Raw genomic sequence first — 18,391 nt, forward strand, 5'->3', positions numbered from 1 at the left:
TCTCCTCCTCATGCTGTGGAGGAATCAAGCTTTCCCCTTGTCAGTGTCTTCTTCCGCAGCAGGAATGTCTGCGCGGAGGAAGGCCACTGAGCAACAAGCCCAAACCCAATCCGCAGGAGAAGCGCGCCTGTCCCGAGCACACAGCCACCAGGACACCACCGCGAGCTCCTTCCACACGCGTTGGCAGCCAAGGCCAACAGTGCCAGGTGGCGGCTCAGTGGGGCACACTGTGGCACCCACTCCTGACCTCACAAAGGCCTGGGCGTCAGCTCATGGCTCTGACCTCACAATCGGGGCACACTGTGGCACCCACTCCTGACCTCACAAAGGCCTGGGCCTGCACAGCGTCAGCTCAAGGCTCTGACCTCACAATCGGGCCTAGCAGGGCTGGGAGGTGGGACACCCCGCAGGTTTCATGGTACGTCCGCCCTCGACAGCCCTGGTGGGCTCAGCCAATTGTAGCCCAAAGTTCGTGTGCCAGATTCACTATCATCAGATATCTCCCTGGTGTGCTGTCATGGGTTATACCTGTGTTGCAGAAAGGGATCAGCTTGGACTCTGTATATGGGGAGGACAGTACCATGGTACTCCAGTGAGATACTGCAGAAAGCCTTTTTTCCTTTTAGTATTAAATCTCGGCCCGACTTGGGACTCCTGAGTATTCCAACTGTATACTGTGAGAAATTTGAGGAACATCGTTCAGATGTACTGGTACCAACCAGTTCTGTAGTTTGAATGCCAGACAGAGGGGAAGGCTAACTGGGAGAGGTTATCCCAGCATGCCATAACAGGTGAAAGCTAAAGAAGGAGAGGAGGAGAACGGGGAGGGGCTAACCAAGCAGTGAACAGGTACGGGACACTGGCTGAGGGAATGAGGAGCCTCGCACAGGCTGTGAACCTGGGAGTCCTTGGCCAGTGAGGGCATGGGAGAAAATGTGCACTGGGAAGTAGTAAACATAAACTGTTGTGTCACTCTGACCTGGTGCACCCTAGTCAAGAGTGCCCGCTTCTGTAAAAGCGGGAAAGAAATTGTCATTCATAGCAAATTTCACCTAAGCCCGAACTATTGAATACAAGCATTTCTCACAAGGTGAACACATTTGCCACACCTCGACCAGCAATCCTTGACAAGACTTGAGCGGCTGGGGTCAGCAGGGAAGTCCCACAGGCAGCCCACACAACCGTGCCCTGGCCAAGGCTCTGCTCATCCCAGCCTCTTCCCCAAAGTGCAGGATCACCTTTGTCACAGCGCCAGTCTCCACAGACAGGCAAAAGTCACCTCCTTCCTCAGGAATTGCATCTCCTGGGCTTGTTCACTCACCAGAGAGGGCAACTTTCTGCAGACACACAAGCCAGAGAGCTGCCCAGCCCCTGACGAGCACTCAGCTCACAGATGAGCAGACACACAGGCACTCCTTTGAGTCTCCCTCTCTTTGCAAGCTTAGGAGTACATCCCATCACCTCCACATTTAGCAAAAGGCAGAGAGGGGAAGGTACGAGGCCCGGGGACTGTGCAAAGCAGCGCAAAATGGCAGGAGCTCATCTGCCACTATCCCACCGAGAGAGCTGTTGGTCAGATGGGGGCTCTTACCAGAAGCTCATCAGGTCTGGGGCAGTCTGTGACAACAGTGCCTGCAAGGGAAGGACTTCCCATTGGAGCACCAGTCACTGCTGGGAGCAGGAAGATGCGTGCATGCGGCCTACAGATGTCCTTTGAGGGAATTTCTTGTCTTTCAGCAATCGTCACTGACCTGTGAGAAACGATTACCACAGTCCCAATGTCTCCTCCCAGACAAGGGTGAAACACATGGGGGACTGGGTCAGAGAGCACGTGGCTGCAAGCAGGGTCCCTTCTCATTTGCTTGGGAGCTCATCACAGCCCTGGCCTCCACGCGCGCTCAGCACCCCGCAGCTACCCCAACTTTCCCCTCTCTCACTAACGGTTACCGTCATCCCCAGGCTCCTCTAGCTGGGAGAGAGACCTTCCCGTCCCTCTCTTTCCAAACAGCCATGGGAAAGCCCCACTTCAGTCATAGAATCTATCACGCTATTCTATTAATCTGTTCTACTCTATTCTATGCCTTTACCTATGAATGTTCCAATCCATTCAATCCATGAACAAGCCCAGCTCCCTCAGCCGCTCTTCCTAGGACAGGTGCTCCTGCCCTCCCATCACCCTCCCGGCCTCTGGACCCACTCCAGCAGCTCTGCATCTTCATTATTCACCGAGTCATAACTGCCCGTGAACAGAACGAGGCAAGGTGGAGCAAAAACCACCCTGACGAACTGATGACCATGACTCTTGCTTCAGCTTCCTTATATGCAAAGAACCTATAAGCTAAAATCCGATGTGTGCAGTGTGTAACCATTGCAAAGACAGAGTTACGGTGTAGAAGTTTAGATGAACCCACACCTAAACACATACAGCTGGAACAAAAAAAAAAAATGTTTTGATGACAACAGATTCTCTCTAGCTGAGTAAAGAGGCTTAATGAAAGAAAACTCTGGTGAGCAGCCCATGTTTTCTCATCTGAGGAGTAGCCTCGCCTTGGCAATATGAGAAGTAGATTGTGTTTTGGCAGCGGAAATGTCCACTATTTCTGTAGGTAGCATAGGAGAAGTTGCCTTTCACAAAGAAAGCTGCAGCACTTTTCTAGTCAGCAGTTCTTTTCTGATGTATTATCTCAGTGGGAAAGAATTAACCTAAAAGACCACGGGTTAATTGTAGATGCACTTGACATAACTCAAATAATGTCTTCCTAGCTCGTACTCGTAGAAGGTAAAGGAAACGCTTTACCCACGGAAATTTGAAAGGTGATGTGGGACAATGCAAATAAATTTGAAAGAGAATTTCAGTTTTGCTGGCATCTAGTTAATGTTACGTATGATCCTGTTCATAACTTTGCTACAGCTTTTGTCCTAACGGTACGCAATGCTGCGGTACATACCGCGTACCCAGTCATTGTGCTGGGACTGAATCACACTGAAGTTATACCCTGCCTGTTAGAACACAGAGTACAAGCCCAACAAAATGGAAACAAATGGCAAAGTGTTGATGTTCGTTCATGTGCTGCATGGGAACAACGAGGATTTATTTATCTGTGAGAGTAATGCCATCAAGACTCAATACACTTGTCTTGACACTGAGCAAAATACTTGCCATTTTGAGAGGTATCCCAACGAGACCCGTGAAATAGTGCTCCCTTATAGTGGAGAAGGATGTGTGTGTGTAATTTTATACTCATGGCTGATATCACTGTAGATACAAGCTATCATTCAATCATCGGTGCTTGCAACTTTACTAATACTATGGGATGTGACTCTAATTATTCAGTTCCAGTTACGTCCTATCAGTTGTTGCGGTCCAATTACACATTAATCCAAGATTTGCCACCTGGCCCAGTCGGAATGAATCTTGCTTCGGTAAAGAAATTATTGCAACATGACAATCTGTACCAACTGCTAGAATGCATCCAAGATAATGCACAAAAGAACACTTTGATTCTGTTAGCAGATACGATTCTGTTAACAGATGATACAGAAGAGATACACCATGTCCTGGAAAGGGTGCAGAAGGATGGAGAACAGCATTGCTGGCAAACGCTCCTTAGATGGCCACCAACAGCAAGAGGAGCTTTTAATTCTGTGCTTCACCCAGTTGTGATCTTATTAATCCTAACACTGATGTGTTTATTGCTTGTAATCACACTGTATGTGGAAGTCTGGCAGATGCTGAGGCGACTGGCCCACCTCGTATTACCCAAGGAGTCTGAAAGTTGCCCTAGGTATTAGATAACTTTTCCTAGACTCCTCGTGATCCACGGCTAAGGCGAGTTCAGTTAAGAGCATTGGCGGCACTCACATTTTGCTCCTTTGCTTTTGTGTCATTTTAACATGTATCATTCCCTTCTCCCCTCCTTCCCCTTAATGCTTTTTTTTTTTTCCTTGGAACCACCATGGGACAGTGATAACAAGTCTTGCACCGCCAGGTGGTGTGAGAAGCGGGCACAGTGCCTGACTCAAAGCTTGTTCAGAGGCAGCCATCTGAGACATGAGAAGCTGGACAGTGCTTGGCTCAAAGCCTGTTCAACGGCACCCATCTGAGGCATGACCTGCCCAACAAGTTTTTGAAGTTAGTGGTTGACTACCACCAGCACAGCGGTAAGAGGACAGACACGCTGTTCCTCCCGATGCGCAAAAATGTGGGTACCCCGACAGCTACCATCACCATGATGGACAGGACATGATGACCCTGACAACTGGGGTAGGCAGGCCCAAAGAGTTCTGAGGAAGAACGGGTACCCCATCTGCCAAAACACAGCCATGTAAGTCAACGAGACGTCGCTGACCAACGTGCTGCCTCCCCACGGACCAGCAAGACATCACCGGATTCCCTGGTGGCGACTATACCTGATCTGTAAACCGTGTGCGGGAATTTCTTTCCTTACTATGGCTAACTTCCCCATCTTCCCCACATCCCTTAGTAGCTTGGAACCTCTAATGCTGATTACACTCTGATTCAAGACGTACTACTTGTTCATACTGGGATGAATCATACAAGGGTGAAGAAATTGTATGGAGAATAGCAAGATCATTAGTTTTGATAAATTATTACTATCAATCGTCAAGTTGGGCTAGTAAGCTGGTTTTCTAATATTAGAAGCGTTTCACAGTCTGGTGCAAAAACACAAAAGGGTAAAAAGAGAAAGAGGGGGAACTGTGAGAGGTAGATTGTGCTTTTGCAGTGGACATTTCCAGTGTTTCTGTATGTAGGATAGGATACAGCATAGGATACTTTGCCTTTCACAGAGAAAGCTCCCAGACACGGTAAAGTTGAGACTGGGGAGTTCTGACCTAGGTACAATTGGCACAGGCACTAGGTAAGGTAATTACATAGGGTAGGGGAGAGTCTGGTACAGGACACAATGAGTGTGCAGACTGCTGAAAATACTGTCCTCCTGCTGCCATGCCGTAAGAAGTACAGAACATACCCAAAGACAATGAGTTGGTAACAGATGTTGTATGGAAGTGTAGTGTAGCAACAGCATCAAAACATCGAGAGCCTGAGACGCTCAACCAGTGAGTGCCAGGAGAGCTTTTACCTGCGTCGGACCCAGGGTGTGTAACGGCATGGATTTCACTGTCTAGTTGCACAATTTCTCCCTTGGCAGTAGGGGGCGTGTGCTCATTACTGCAATAAGGAATAAACTGCTCTTCACAGACATCTTTGCCTGATTGGAAATTTTTGATCTCGAGCGTGTTTCTCACAGCAAGAAAATGCAGAAGGCAATACTCTAAATGTAACTGTCCTACAGGCAATCCGTAGTTCTGTGTTGGTTTTCTTTTAAAGGAGAGCAAACTTCAATACAAAATTACGAGGCTTCAAAACACTGCTAACATAACACCAACAGTGAAGCTTTCCAGTTTACTGAAGAGCAGGAGAGGAGGCCTGGAACAACATACTGCTGTAAGCACAATCACGGAGTCAGGCTCCAGCAGCTTAACGCTGCTCAGAAGAAGAAAAAAAAAAAAAAAGGGAAGTGCAACATTTGTCTAGAGTCTGTTGTTTATTATTTGTGGCTGTGGCAATTTCGATACGTGACTGAATTTCTACAGCACTTTTTCTGTTTGAGCACAAGCTGGTCTTTTCCAACCCACCTGGCCAGCTGCACGGTCAGTTATGCACACTCAGTGCTTTTGAAATACCCCATCTGCATATATGAACCCTGAAAAACAACATGCAAGGTAAACTGTTGTCATGAATCTGATACAAAACTTAGGTGAAAGAGTCCATCCCCCTGTTTAGTGTGTTATGGCTTTACACACGTATGTTTACACATGTTGCATGTCCAAACAAACAACTAGAAATGCTTCTTGCTAAAGGCACTTACTGTTTTTAAATCCTTTTAAGTTTAGTTTTTTTAAGTTTTAGTTTTTTAGTTTGTTTTTAAATCCTTTTAAGTTCGGTTGCATCAAGTTTATCTCCTAGATCATGCTTTCGTAGAACAGCCCAAATTGGCAGCATTAATAAAAGGGGAAGAAAAGGTTTTCCTGTTCGAGTATGAAAATACCAACAGTTAACTCCAACTTTAGAACAGGATTTGGTCCTCTCAAAACAGGCAACAGCATTCAGGCGATAGTGATTTCTTTGCCTAAATGCTAACAGAATAGTATATCCCCCCAAAACAAAGTCTTCCAGTTTCAGCCTATGGATATGTCTAAGTCGTGCAGCACACCTACTAATTATCCCCAACCAAAAAGACAGCTTCGCAAGACTACCTTTGCTCCACTTTGGCTGGGAAGGAAGAGAACCTCCAGACAGCATTCTGCTTGCACAGACCAGCAAGCCTACAGTTCTGTGTCTCTGTGTCTGGATGGCTGTCCGTAATAACCTTTCTTAGAGTGGTCTGATAGCTGCTGATGGCACTCCTCCTCCTCCTCCTCTCCATCGCTGCCACAGCTGCCACGATCCTCCATGTGAGGATGCGGTAGGAGGTCAGCAGCTAACAGTCAGACAGGGGGAAAGAAAGACAATGTTTACTTCCATTCTGAGACCCTGAAAATAATAATACCTTCTTGACTTTATGGTCACACACAGCACAGAGAGCCACAAAGAGCCAGTGAAGCCACTTCTAGCCTGTTTTACCACCAACAACGGATCTTTCTCTGAAACGCACAGCCCCGTGCGGCCGCGTTCTGCCCTGAAGCAAGGAACGGCCTCAGCAGGGCAAGGGCTTTCCCCGTCAGCCAAGAGCTATCTACCGGGCGCCATTAGGCCTTCTGGCGGCAGCGGCAACGACGCGGGGGAGCGGGGCCAGGAGCAGCCGCGTCACACCCTGCAGTTACAAAGACGGGCCCTGGGGGGGGTTGGGGGGGGGGGGAGAGGGGACCGTTACACGTCAGCCATTTTCTATGCTGCCCCAGCGCCCCCTTGCGGGGCAGCCGTTGCCATTCCTCCAAAAAGGTAACAGCGCTCATTTCTCTAAGGAGGCAAATACTCTGCCTATGTGGTTAAAGAAGACAGAAAAGGAGACCCTGAAGCTATCCTAACGTTCCCATACACAGGCCGTCTCCTACTCTGACTATAAAGCACAAAGGCTTTTTGCTCCCACTGCGTCTCCCCCGCCTGACAGCGAGCTTGGCAGGACAGGCAGCCTCCCCTCATAGGCCTGGCTGGGCAGAGCACTACTCTGAATAGAGGACAAAGGCGACGGAGCTGTGGGGGCTCCCACACAGAGCGTCCACGGGGAAAGCTGGGAAACGGCTCTGAGTCGGCTCTCAGGCCAGCTGGGATCTGCGTGTGAACAGCGTCTCCGGAGCTCCCCAAGCGGCAGAAGTGGCAGGTGCGAAGGGCCCCGCGGGTGCTCCGGCACCTGCCCGCACGCTGGAGGTCCCATCTAGTGTTTGTACTGCTGGCAGCAGGCAAATACGCACTGAGAGCAGATAGAAAGATCAGAAAAAGCAGCATGTAGAGCCCAGACTTCCTTTTGGTCATCTCTTTCCTGAAAAAGAAGGCGTCGGGGTGTTGGCAGCGCTCACGGTTTGAGGCAGGTCCTGAGGACTCCAACCGTAAATTGTTGGGAAAGAAACGTTGTTTTTGCATGGCAGTGAGATGTTATGACTCTGCAGAGGTCCTGGGGGGTGGGGGGGGGGGCAAGCCGTGGGGAGTGGGGGAACTCACCTCGTGAAGCAGGAAACGTGAACTGTTGTGTCTCTCCAGTCCGGCGCACCTCTCTACTCCAACGGTTTCCTGCGTCTGCAAAAGCGTGAAATAAAATGTGATCCGTGGCGAATTGCCTGAGCCTGGAGTATTGACCATGAGCGTTTCTCACAAAATGGCAGATGTTACAGGACAATTAAGAGTTCATTCTGCTTTCCTTCCATTTGGGGTGTATATCTGTAATATGACCGTGGGTGTACTAAGAGTTTTCTGTCTTTTCTCGTGCACTTGTGGACCAGGCCACCACCCATCACCCTCTGCTACCGTGAATACCGGGTCCCTCTGAGGATCTTGGTAGAATTTCCGTCCTGGCATTAAGTTACGAACAGGTCACTTTGCAACCTTCTCTTGTGCAGGCTGAACAGCCCCAGCTCTCTCAGCCTGTCCTCGTAGCAGAGGTGTTCCATGTCAGCCTCGTAGCAGAGGTGTTCCATCCCTTGGATCGTTTCTGTGACCCTCCTCTGGACGCGCTCCAGCAGGTCCACATTTCTCCTGCACTGAGGACCACACGTCTGAACAGGGTACTCCAGGTGAGGCCTCACCAGCACACAGTAGAGGGGCAGCTTCACAGAATCACAGAATGGCCTGGGTTGAAAGGACCACAGTGATCATCTAGTTTCAACCCCCCTGCTACGGGCAGGGTCACCAACCACTAGACCAGGCTGCCCAGAGCCACATCCAGCCTGGCCTTGAAGGCTTCCAGGCTTGGGGCATCCACAACCTCCCTGGGCAACCTGTTCCAGTGCGTCACCACCCTCGGTGTGAAAAACTTCCTCCTAATATCTAACCTGAACCTCCCCTGTCTTGGTTTAAAACCATTCCCCCTTGTCCTCTCGCTGTCCATCCTCGTAAACAGCCGTTCCCCTTGCTGTTTATATGCTCCCTTCAAGTACTGGAAGGCCACAATGAGGTCTCCCCAGAGCCCTCTCTAAGCTGAACGAGCCCGGTTCCCTCACCTTTCCTCACAGGAGAGGTGCTCCAGCCCTCTGATCACCTTAGTGGCCCTCCTCTGGACCCGCTCCAAGAGCTCCATGTCCTTGGCTGTTGGGCAATTAAAATAGAATCCGATCCGGTCAGAAGGTGGAAGGCATGGCCTAGGAGAGCTGAGGACGCTTGCGTTGATGCTCTTATGCTGACTGGTATAGAGGATGGACGCTATGGGTCTGTGGGAGTTCCTGTGCAGAGCGTCCAAAGGGAGAGCTCTGAAGCAGCTCTGTTGGCTCTGGGGCCAGGTAGGATCTGTGTGCAGACAGCGTCTCCAGAGCTCACTGAGTGGCAGAAGTGGGAGAGGAACACCCTCCCACCTCTGGGAGGTTCCCATGGGATTTGGAGTCAGCGACAGCAGCAGCACCAGGGGGGCTGGTTTTGGGAACACACACCACCTGAGCCGCTTCCTCAGCCACGGTGGGTTTCTAAGCCCCGTGGCTGCTGCAATACCTGCCAGCCCTCATGGATGTCCCTCGCATCCCTCCAGACAATGAAGGAGGGCTAGGGCTCCATCATCTCCTTCTGTTTGGTTCACTCACATCCATGGGGCAGAGGCAAAGTGAGGAATGTCCCGTTTCTGCTGGACAATGAGAAATGGGCTGCTCAGAGGAAGCCTGTGAAAGAACACCTTCCACACCACGACAAACACACATCTCTGATGTGGAATAATTTTGTGTTTTATTTTTAAAAGAAACGCCTTTCTGCAGCGTCTACACATGTCCTTGGCCGATGTCATTTGTTCCCGCTCTCTTCCCATGAACCTGCACCCGATAAATACAGGTGTGTCCTGCATTTCCCCAGTTGTTGAGTACGACTGAGCTTTATATGCCAAAAAGCTCTGGGGGTCTCGGTCTGCAAAACAAAGAGGACAACAAGAGACTTAACTCCTGGCCTGGAAGCAACCGCAGCTGCCTCCATGCATCTCCTCGTCAGCACGCTGCCTGTTGCGGGGCCAGCTCCCTCCTTGGCCGAGGAGGAGGCTTTTCTCTGCTTCCCTTCTCCCAGGCGGCCCCACTAAGGCCCCCTGTGCCCCAGCAGAGCCAACGTCTGGCCTGTGGGAGCAGGAGGAGCAGCGGTGGAAGCCTGATGCCATGTGGTCCCAGGGGACAGCCATATGGCTGGGGAGCACACCTGCATGGGGGCTGTCTAGGAGTGCCCGCACCGACAGCAGCTCCTCCGTCTGCCCAGGCCCACAGATGCCAACCGACCAGCCACTGGGAACAGGGCGTGCCCGTGGCACTGTCTCTTGGCTCTTACCACCTGACACTTGCATTTCAGGCCTTCTCCCAACACACGTGGGACTGCAAGGCTCTGCCAAAAGAGGTGGGCATTGCTGGGAACTCTGTGCACAGTGCTTGGTCCAACGTGGCGCTCTCCCTGCTTCATCCTCCCAGCTACCCTGCCATGTCGCGTGCTCTCGGCCCTCTGAACCTCAGCGTGTCTCTCTGAGCCCGCGCTGGACCCCTGCCCTGGCAGGGACTCCCCAACACTCCTCCTGCCACTGACTTGCTGCCAAAGCAGTGTTTCTGGAATGGTCTCCTGCCCATACGCAATGACTGTACCTGCAGTTGGAAGGTCTGGGTCACCTCTTTCCTGACATCATAGGTGAATTTCCCAAGCAAAGCTTCCTTCTCTCCTTCCTCATCCAGGCCCTACGAGATAAAGCACAGGGTAGCAGGTCAACACTTGTGCCAAACCTGGGCCGCCGGAGCTCCAGCAGCTCCTGCAGCTCTGGTGGAGAATGTGGTGGGGCTGAGTCTCCCCTTGAGCATTGCTCCAAGGACGTACTGGTCCTCTTCTCCAGTATGTCCCCTAGCAGAGGCGTTTCCCTACAGCCACATCCCAGCCCCATGTACCAGCAGACACTTACAAAGACAGCAAAATCACGGGGAGCGCTGCTGACGTGCCACAGGTTTGTTTCCACTGAGTGCTGCACAGTGACTGCAGTCGGCTGGACTTTTGTGGGCAAGTTGAAGACCACCTGGCTCTGAGATGCTTTCAAACGCCAGCAGTAGCCTGGAGACATGTCCAGCTGAAAGCAGAGAGCAGGAAGCAAGGGAGTCATGAGGCCCACGCTGCTGCCCGTGCAGCCAAAAACAAAGGCAGCAATGAGCATGCTTGCTGCTTAGGTGCTGCAGACAGCAGGTAGGGAAGCAGACAGACACGCCCAGCTGTCTTGCTGGCATGGGAAGGAGAACTCTCCGAATTCCCATGAGGAGGAAGATATCCGTTATGAAACGTGGGATACCCCACACCGCAGTCAGGGCTATGAAGAAAGCTCCTGTTTTGCCCGGTAGTTCTGCATCTTCCCCTGCCTCCACCCCCGCCCAACCCAAAGAACAACGATCAGAGCTGACAAAGACAAACTGGGTGGCCGAGGAGAGATTCCTCCCTCAGCCAGCCCTGACCACGGAGAGTGGGATGCAGGATTTAGCAGCACGGCTCACCCAGGTCAGCCTGCCTTCAGAGGGTTTCTAGTAAGCCAAGCCCTGAGGGAGCCCTCAGGAGGCAGGCACCTGAGCAGCTACCATGGGCTTGAGCAGTACCGCAGAGGGGCCTTAGGGGCCCCCAGCTGGACACGGGGGAACAAAAGCAGCACTGAGGATCTCTGCTACCCTACCTGCTCAAAGGTCTCCACCACGTTTTGAGTGCACAGGAACCAAGCCACCTTGCAGTGCCATGCAGACCTGGATGATCTCTGCAGGTCTATGGAGACACCTGAATTGAGAAGAGAGCAGATGATTGCCAAGGGCCCAGTCTCCCAGCACCTAATTGGCTCAAGCTATTTCTAAGGCTGCCTGCTGACAGCATCCCTCTCTCAGGTGCACAGAGATGAGGTCTGCGGACAGTGGCAGGCAGCAAGGCCCTGTGTGAGGGGCAGCAGACTCAAGACAAGGCCATGCTGCATGGGGAGAGCTAAAGACAACCTGGACCTGCTTTCAGTCCCTGAGAAACCTCAGCACAGTGCAGTAACTCCGGCCAGGGGCACCACTGCAGGGAGCGAGGGCATGATGGGGCTGAGCCGCTGAGCCCAAGGGAGCCACAGCTGTGTCCTTGGGCCAGTGATTTAGTCTCATCCGGCTCTTCCTCAGAGAGACGAGGCCGCAGCACAGCCTCCTTTTGGCAGCACTGAGCTTAAGCCCAGCCTAACAAGGCATGCCTGTCTGGGTCCATACCTGCACTTTTCAGAGCCCGGTCATACTTTGTGAAGCACTTTTCCTTAGGTATCACACACACTGCCTCTCTCAAGTCCTGGGCATCCTGGGGAAGACAGAAAGCAGCACAGGAGATGAGCACATCACTGGGCTGCTACGTTGGACCACTGCGTTCCGTGTCAGAGCCAAGGAGCTTTGTCAGGAAGCGTGTCAGAAAGCAAAACACAGGCCTCATCTGCAGAGGCACTCAGCCTCTTTTCATCAGGAAAAGTTGAAGGCTGGACGGTTTTTGTGTCCCCTGCCAGAGTATGGGCCTGGGCACCACTGGCTTGTTGTCTCCTTCCACACTCTTCAGATGAGCTGTGGCAGGGTGGGATATCTCTGGAAGGGCACCCAGGTGTCTCCACTCTCTGGGAAGACACCAGAGCTGCCAGAGGTCCTAGATTACCAGGACAAGAATGCGGGCAGCTTTCCAGCAGCATGGCCTGGCTAAATGTGACCAAGAGAAAGCCTTTGCAGAAGGGGAGCTCAACCAGCAAGGCCTGGCGTGAGATGAGTGGCTGGGGTCAGCAGGGAAATCCCACAGGGAGCCCCACAGAAGCGCCCTGCGCAAGGCTCTGCTCATCCCAGCCTCTTCCCCAAAGTGCAGGATCACCTTCATTGCAATGCCACGCTCTTCAGCCAGGTAAGACACCCCATTCCTCTGGTTTTCAATCCCCTGGGTTTCTTCAGTCAGCGAGTTCCTGCAAACACACACGGAGCAGATGTCAGAGAGCTGCCCAGCCCCTGAAGCGCATTCGGACTTAGCAGATGAGCAGACACACAGCCACTCCTTCATGCTTTTCTTTCCAAGCTTAGGAGCGCTTCCCATCACCTCTGTTTAATAAAAGGCAGAGAGGGAAAGGCACACGCCCTGGGGATTGTGCAAGGCAGCGCAAATGGCAAGAGCTCGTCTGCCACTGTCCCACCAAGAGAGCAGCAGGCCCAGGGGCCCTTACCCGGAGTTCATCGGGCGTGGAGCAGTCTGCAGCGACAGCATCTGAAAGGGAAAGGCTTGCCATTGGAGCATCAGTCACTGCTGGCAGCAGGAGGACGCGTGCATTTGCCCAACTGCCACCTACAGACGTCTTCTGTGGGAATTGTCTGTCCCTCAGCAGTTGTCACTGACCTGCAAGAGATCCTCTGTCCACAGTACTCTTGCCAATGTGGTTCCACCGTAGGCACCAACTGTCATTTGCAACACAGACAGAAAGTTATTGCACTATGGTTTCTAAGGGCTGCCATAGTCCTACTGTCTCGCCTCGAACCGGAGTGCAAGATGTTTCCTGAGGATGTGGGGGACTGGGGCAGAGAGCACATGGCTGCAAGAACAGAACCTCTTCTCCAACCCTGACTATAAAGCACAAAGGCTTTTTGCTTCCACTGCCTCTCCCTGTCTGACAGCGAGCTTGGCAGGACAGGCAGCCTCCCCTCATAGGCTTGGCTGGGCAGAGCACTGCTCTTACACGGCCTGGCATAGAGGACAAAGGCGACGGTGCTGTGGGAGCTCCCGCACAGAGCGTCCAAGGGGAAAGCTGTGAAACGGCTCTGAGTTGGCCCTCAGGCCAGCTGGGATCTGTGTGTGATCAGCGTCTCTGGAGCTCCCCGAGCAGCTGAAGCGGGAGGTGTGAAGGGCCCCACGGGTGCTCCAGCACCTGCCCACATGCTGGAGGTCCCATCTAGTGTTTGGCAGCAGGCAAATACTCACTGAGAGCAGATAGGAAGATCAGAAAAAGGAGCATGCAGAGCACAGACTTCTTTACGGTAGTCTCTTTCCTGAAAAAGAAGGAGTCGGGGTGTTGGCAGCGCTCAGGATTTGAGGCAGACCCTTTCTCGGGGATATCTTCTCTTACAAGATGCAAAGCAGCAATGATGCTGCCAGATGCTGCTGGCAAAGAACAACCAACAGAGCAGCCCCCAGCAGGAGTGGGGCTTCCCTCAGCTGCCTTCAGCACCACGGGCAAAACATGCCAAAACCCAGTTCCAAGATCACCTTCACAAAGGGTGCTGAAGTAACCCAGGGAAGAAAACAGACCCAGCAAGCAAAAGCGGTGGCTCACAGGGACTCTGTGCTGGGGGCGTGACTTCTGTTTTGCAGAGGAGTCAAATCGCCTTATACTGGAGATGAAGAAACACCTCCTGCTTTGAGGTGTCCTCCACAGGCAGGCTGCAGCCATCTACTCCTGGGCTCCTTCAACTCCTGCTGCCTTACATCCTCACATCCCAGCCAGAGGCTTGGATGAGACGTTTTGAGCCGTGTCAGGTGTGTGGACTGAGTCCTTGCTCCCAGTCCCTCCTGAGCCGCTGCCATAGCTCTGAAAGCGCAGAGCTGCTGCTGGTGGGAGCCAAGTTCTTTCTCCTGCTGGGTAGCACTGCCAGCCTGGCCTGCCCACCCCCACCCACGGAAACCCCCAATACCACATTGCACAGGTACTGAACTCACATATAGGTGATGTTTGTGCCATAGAGTTTCTTGAGGGAAACCACAACCAGTGACTCTCTCAGAAGACTTAAGATGTTTGGCTCTGGCAAAGAAAGGGGAGGAAGAAAAGCGTGAGCACGTTCTCAAGGGATACCAGTCAGCATTGTGTCAGACCCTCTAAGGAGGGCTGGGAGCCGATCCGGATCACAGCTGAGGCAGGGGCAGGGCTGCGGTTGTGTCCTGGAGAAGGGGCAGCTGGGTGCATCCTGCGAGCGGGACACCGAGGGCTGGCAAAGATCACCTCGCAGGCACACCACTGAGGGCACGTTCAGGGAAGGAGGTCAGCCTTAGGCTTGGTGCCCCGGCTCCTGTTGTACTGCCGTGCCCCTTGCTGGCCAAAACGTTTCCCAGAAACCTGGGGGAGCAAAGCAGCCCGGGACTTACCCTCCGCATTCGCAGCAGTGCATGTGCAGCTGGCTGGCCCTGCCTGGGCCACCAGAGAGGAGGTGCAGCTGTGGAGGAAAATGAAAAGCCCTGCTGTGCACCGTCTCCACACCACGGGAGCCATGGTCAGCAGGACTGACCAGCTTGGAGGCCCCAGCCAGAACAGACATCTTGGGAAGCCTCCCAGGGAGCAGCCTTAGCATGGCGACAATGGGCAGCATGGAAAGGATACAAGCAGCATGAAAAGGATATGAGCAGCATGCCAGCTTCATTTTCACCCCGTGTTCCCATGGGATACGGACTTGGCTACAGCTACAGCCCAGTGGGCTATCAGCTTAGCCTCTCCTCCAGAGTGTTTCTGAGCTCGGTGCCTCTTTACCCACGACCGTCATGGATGTCCCTCTGTGTTGTCCCCAGCCCCACATTTGCTCCATCTCTGCTGCCCAACAGCTTGTGTCCCTGGGAGGAACAAACCTCCCTCCTACCTGTTTCCTGGGAGCTGGCTGCTCTCCATTTCTGCCTCCTCCAAGTTCCTGCCAGCTCCTCTCACCCTCACCCTTCCAGGGGGCCTCTGTGCCCCTTTTGATCTCTGGGGAGACTTTCTCCTCCTCATGCTGTGGAGGAATCAAGCTTTCCCCTTGTCAGTGTCTCCTTCCGCAGCAGGAATGTCTGCGCGGAGGAAGGCCACTGAGCAACAAGCCCAAACCCAATCCGCAGGAGAAGCGCGCCTGTCCCGAGCACACAGCCACCAGGACACCACCGCGAGCTCCTTCCACACGCGTTGGCAGCCAAGGCCAACAGTGCCAGGTGGCAGCTCAGCGGGGCACACTGTGGCACCCACTCCTGACCTCACAAAGGCCTGGGCCTGCACAGCGTCAGCTCAAGGCTCTGACCTCACAATCGGGCCTAGCAGGGCTGGGAGGTGGGACACCCCGCAGGTTTCATGGTACGTCCGCCCTCGACAGCCCTGGTGGGCTCAGCCAATTGTAGCCCAAAGTTCGTGTGCCAGATTCACTATCATCAGATATCTCCCTGGTGTGCTGTCATGGGTTATACCTGTGTTGCAGAAAGGGATCAGCTTGGACTCTGTATATGGGGAGGACAGTACCATGGTACTCCAGTGAGATACTGCAGAAAGCCTTTTTTCCTTTTAGTATTAAATCTCGGCCCGACTTGGGACTCCTGAGTATTCCAACTGTATACTGTGAGAAATTTGAGGAACATCGTTCAGATGTACTGGTACCAACCAGTTCTGTAGTTTGAATGCCAGACAGAGGGGAAGGCTAACTGGGAGAGGTTATCCCAGCATGCCATAACAGGTGAAAGCTAAAGAAGGAGAGGAGGAGAACGGGGAGGGGCTAACCAAGCAGTGAACAGGTACGGGACACTGGCTGAGGGAATGAGGAGCCTCGCACAGGCTGTGAACCTGGGAGTCCTTGGCCAGTGAGGGCATGGGAGAAAATGTGCACTGGGAAGTAGTAAACATAAACTGTTGTGTCACTCTGACCTGGTGCACCCTAGTCAAGAGTGCCCGCTTCTGTAAAAGCGGGAAAGAAATTGTCATTCATAGCAAATTTCACCTAAGCCCGAACTATTGAATACAAGCATTTCTCACAAGGTGAACACATTTGCCACACCTCGACCAGCAATCCTTGACAAGACTTGAGCGGCTGGGGTCAGCAGGGAAGTCCCACAGGCAGCCCACACAACCGTGCCCTGGCCAAGGCTCTGCTCATCCCAGCCTCTTCCCCAAAGTGCAGGATCACCTTTGTCACAGCGCCAGTCTCCACAGACAGGCAAAAGTCACCTCCTTCCTCAGGAATTGCATCTCCTGGGCTTGTTCACTCACCAGAGAGGGCAACTTTCTGCAGACACACAAGCCAGAGAGCTGCCCAGCCCCTGACGAGCACTCAGCTCACAGATGAGCAGACACACAGGCACTCCTTTGAGTCTCCCTCTCTTTGCAAGCTTAGGAGTACATCCCATCACCTCCACATTTAGCAAAAGGCAGAGAGGGGAAGGTACGAGGCCCGGGGACTGTGCAAAGCAGCGCAAAATGGCAGGAGCTCATCTGCCACTATCCCACCGAGAGAGCTGTTGGTCAGATGGGGGCTCTTACCAGAAGCTCATCAGGTCTGGGGCAGTCTGTGACAACAGTGCCTGCAAGGGAAGGACTTCCCATTGGAGCACCAGTCACTGCTGGGAGCAGGAAGATGCGTGCATGCGGCCTACAGATGTCCTTTGAGGGAATTTCTTGTCTTTCAGCAATCGTCACTGACCTGTGAGAAACGATTACCACAGTCCCAATGTCTCCTCCCAGACAAGGGTGAAACACATGGGGGACTGGGTCAGAGAGCACGTGGCTGCAAGCAGGGTCCCTTCTCATTTGCTTGGGAGCTCATCACAGCCCTGGCCTCCACGCGCGCTCAGCACCCCGCAGCTACCCCAACTTTCCCCTCTCTCACTAACGGTTACCGTCATCCCCAGGCTCCTCTAGCTGGGAGAGAGACCTTCCCGTCCCTCTCTTTCCAAACAGCCATGGGAAAGCCCCACTTCAGTCATAGAATCTATCACGCTATTCTATTAATCTGTTCTACTCTATTCTATGCCTTTACCTATGAATGTTCCAATCCATTCAATCCATGAACAAGCCCAGCTCCCTCAGCCGCTCTTCCTAGGACAGGTGCTCCTGCCCTCCCATCACCCTCCCGGCCTCTGGACCCACTCCAGCAGCTCTGCATCTTCATTATTCACCGAGTCATAACTGCCCGTGAACAGAACGAGGCAAGGTGGAGCAAAAACCACCCTGACGAACTGATGACCATGACTCTTGCTTCAGCTTCCTTATATGCAAAGAACCTATAAGCTAAAATCCGATGTGTGCAGTGTGTAACCATTGCAAAGACAGAGTTACGGTGTAGAAGTTTAGATGAACCCACACCTAAACACATACAGCTGGAACAAAAAAAAAAAAATGTTTTGATGACAACAGATTCTCTCTAGCTGAGTAAAGAGGCTTAATGAAAGAAAACTCTGGTGAGCAGCCCATGTTTTCTCATCTGAGGAGTAGCCTCGCCTTGGCAATATGAGAAGTAGATTGTGTTTTGGCAGCGGAAATGTCCACTATTTCTGTAGGTAGCATAGGAGAAGTTGCCTTTCACAAAGAAAGCTGCAGCACTTTTCTAGTCAGCAGTTCTTTTCTGATGTATTATCTCAGTGGGAAAGAATTAACCTAAAAGACCACGGGTTAATTGTAGATGCACTTGACATAACTCAAATAATGTCTTCCTAGCTCGTACTCGTAGAAGGTAAAGGAAACGCTTTACCCACGGAAATTTGAAAGGTGATGTGGGACAATGCAAATAAATTTGAAAGAGAATTTCAGTTTTGCTGGCATCTAGTTAATGTTACGTATGATCCTGTTCATAACTTTGCTACAGCTTTTGTCCTAACGGTACGCAATGCTGCGGTACATACCGCGTACCCAGTCATTGTGCTGGGACTGAATCACACTGAAGTTATACCCTGCCTGTTAGAACACAGAGTACAAGCCCAACAAAATGGAAACAAATGGCAAAGTGTTGATGTTCGTTCATGTGCTGCATGGGAACAACGAGGATTTAT

The 18,391-nt window shown here is 52.3% G+C and overlaps 1 protein-coding gene and 1 non-coding gene across 3 annotated transcripts; one reads left to right on the forward strand and one right to left on the reverse strand.

Moving 5' to 3' along the window:
• Positions 1 to 1,302: 1,302 nt before the first annotated feature.
• Positions 1,303 to 1,359, forward strand: MIR7482-2 (microRNA 7482-2). The gene has a single exon (NR_128271.1). It is a non-coding gene; the product is annotated as a microRNA 7482-2 (primary transcript).
• Positions 1,360 to 9,361: 8,002 nt separating this feature from the next.
• Positions 9,362 to 15,569, reverse strand: LOC101750973 (SUN domain-containing protein 3-like). Of its 2 annotated transcripts, XM_040656036.2 has the most exons (11): positions 14,768 to 15,569; positions 14,345 to 14,426; positions 13,610 to 13,677; positions 13,031 to 13,089; positions 12,861 to 12,901; positions 12,518 to 12,605; positions 11,884 to 11,968; positions 11,328 to 11,425; positions 10,578 to 10,739; positions 10,270 to 10,359; positions 9,362 to 9,559 (listed from the first exon to the last, which is right to left on the reverse strand). In XM_040656036.2, exons 1-11 carry the CDS (start codon positions 14,889 to 14,891, stop codon positions 9,440 to 9,442), a joined length of 1,017 nt encoding a protein of 338 aa, XP_040511970.1. In that variant the 5' UTR covers positions 14,892 to 15,569; the 3' UTR covers positions 9,362 to 9,439. The 2 variants fall into 2 exon arrangements, with proteins under 2 accessions (XP_040511970.1, XP_040511969.1); XM_040656035.2 differs by lacking the exon at positions 9,362 to 9,559 and having other exon boundaries at positions 9,570 to 10,359.
• Between the last annotated feature and the right edge of the window lie 2,822 nt (positions 15,570 to 18,391).

The sequence above is a fragment of the Gallus gallus genome, chromosome Z, assembly GCF_016699485.2.
Source record: "Gallus gallus isolate bGalGal1 chromosome Z, bGalGal1.mat.broiler.GRCg7b, whole genome shotgun sequence".
NCBI classification, from domain to species: Eukaryota; Metazoa; Chordata; class Aves; order Galliformes; family Phasianidae; genus Gallus; species Gallus gallus.

Coding starts and splice junctions, on each gene's coding strand:
- LOC101750973 (XM_040656035.2), bottom strand. CDS start 14,891: ATGGCTCCCGTGGTGTGGAGACGGTGCACAGCAGGGCTTTTCATTTTC. Junction 13,678..14,344: donor GGCACAAACATCACCTATAT/GTGAGTTCAGTA, acceptor CTTCTTTTTCAG/GAAAGAGACTACCGTAAAGA. Junction 12,902..13,030: donor GGACAGAGGATCTCTTGCAG/GTCAGTGACAAC, acceptor TTTCCCTTTCAG/ATGCTGTCGCTGCAGACTGC.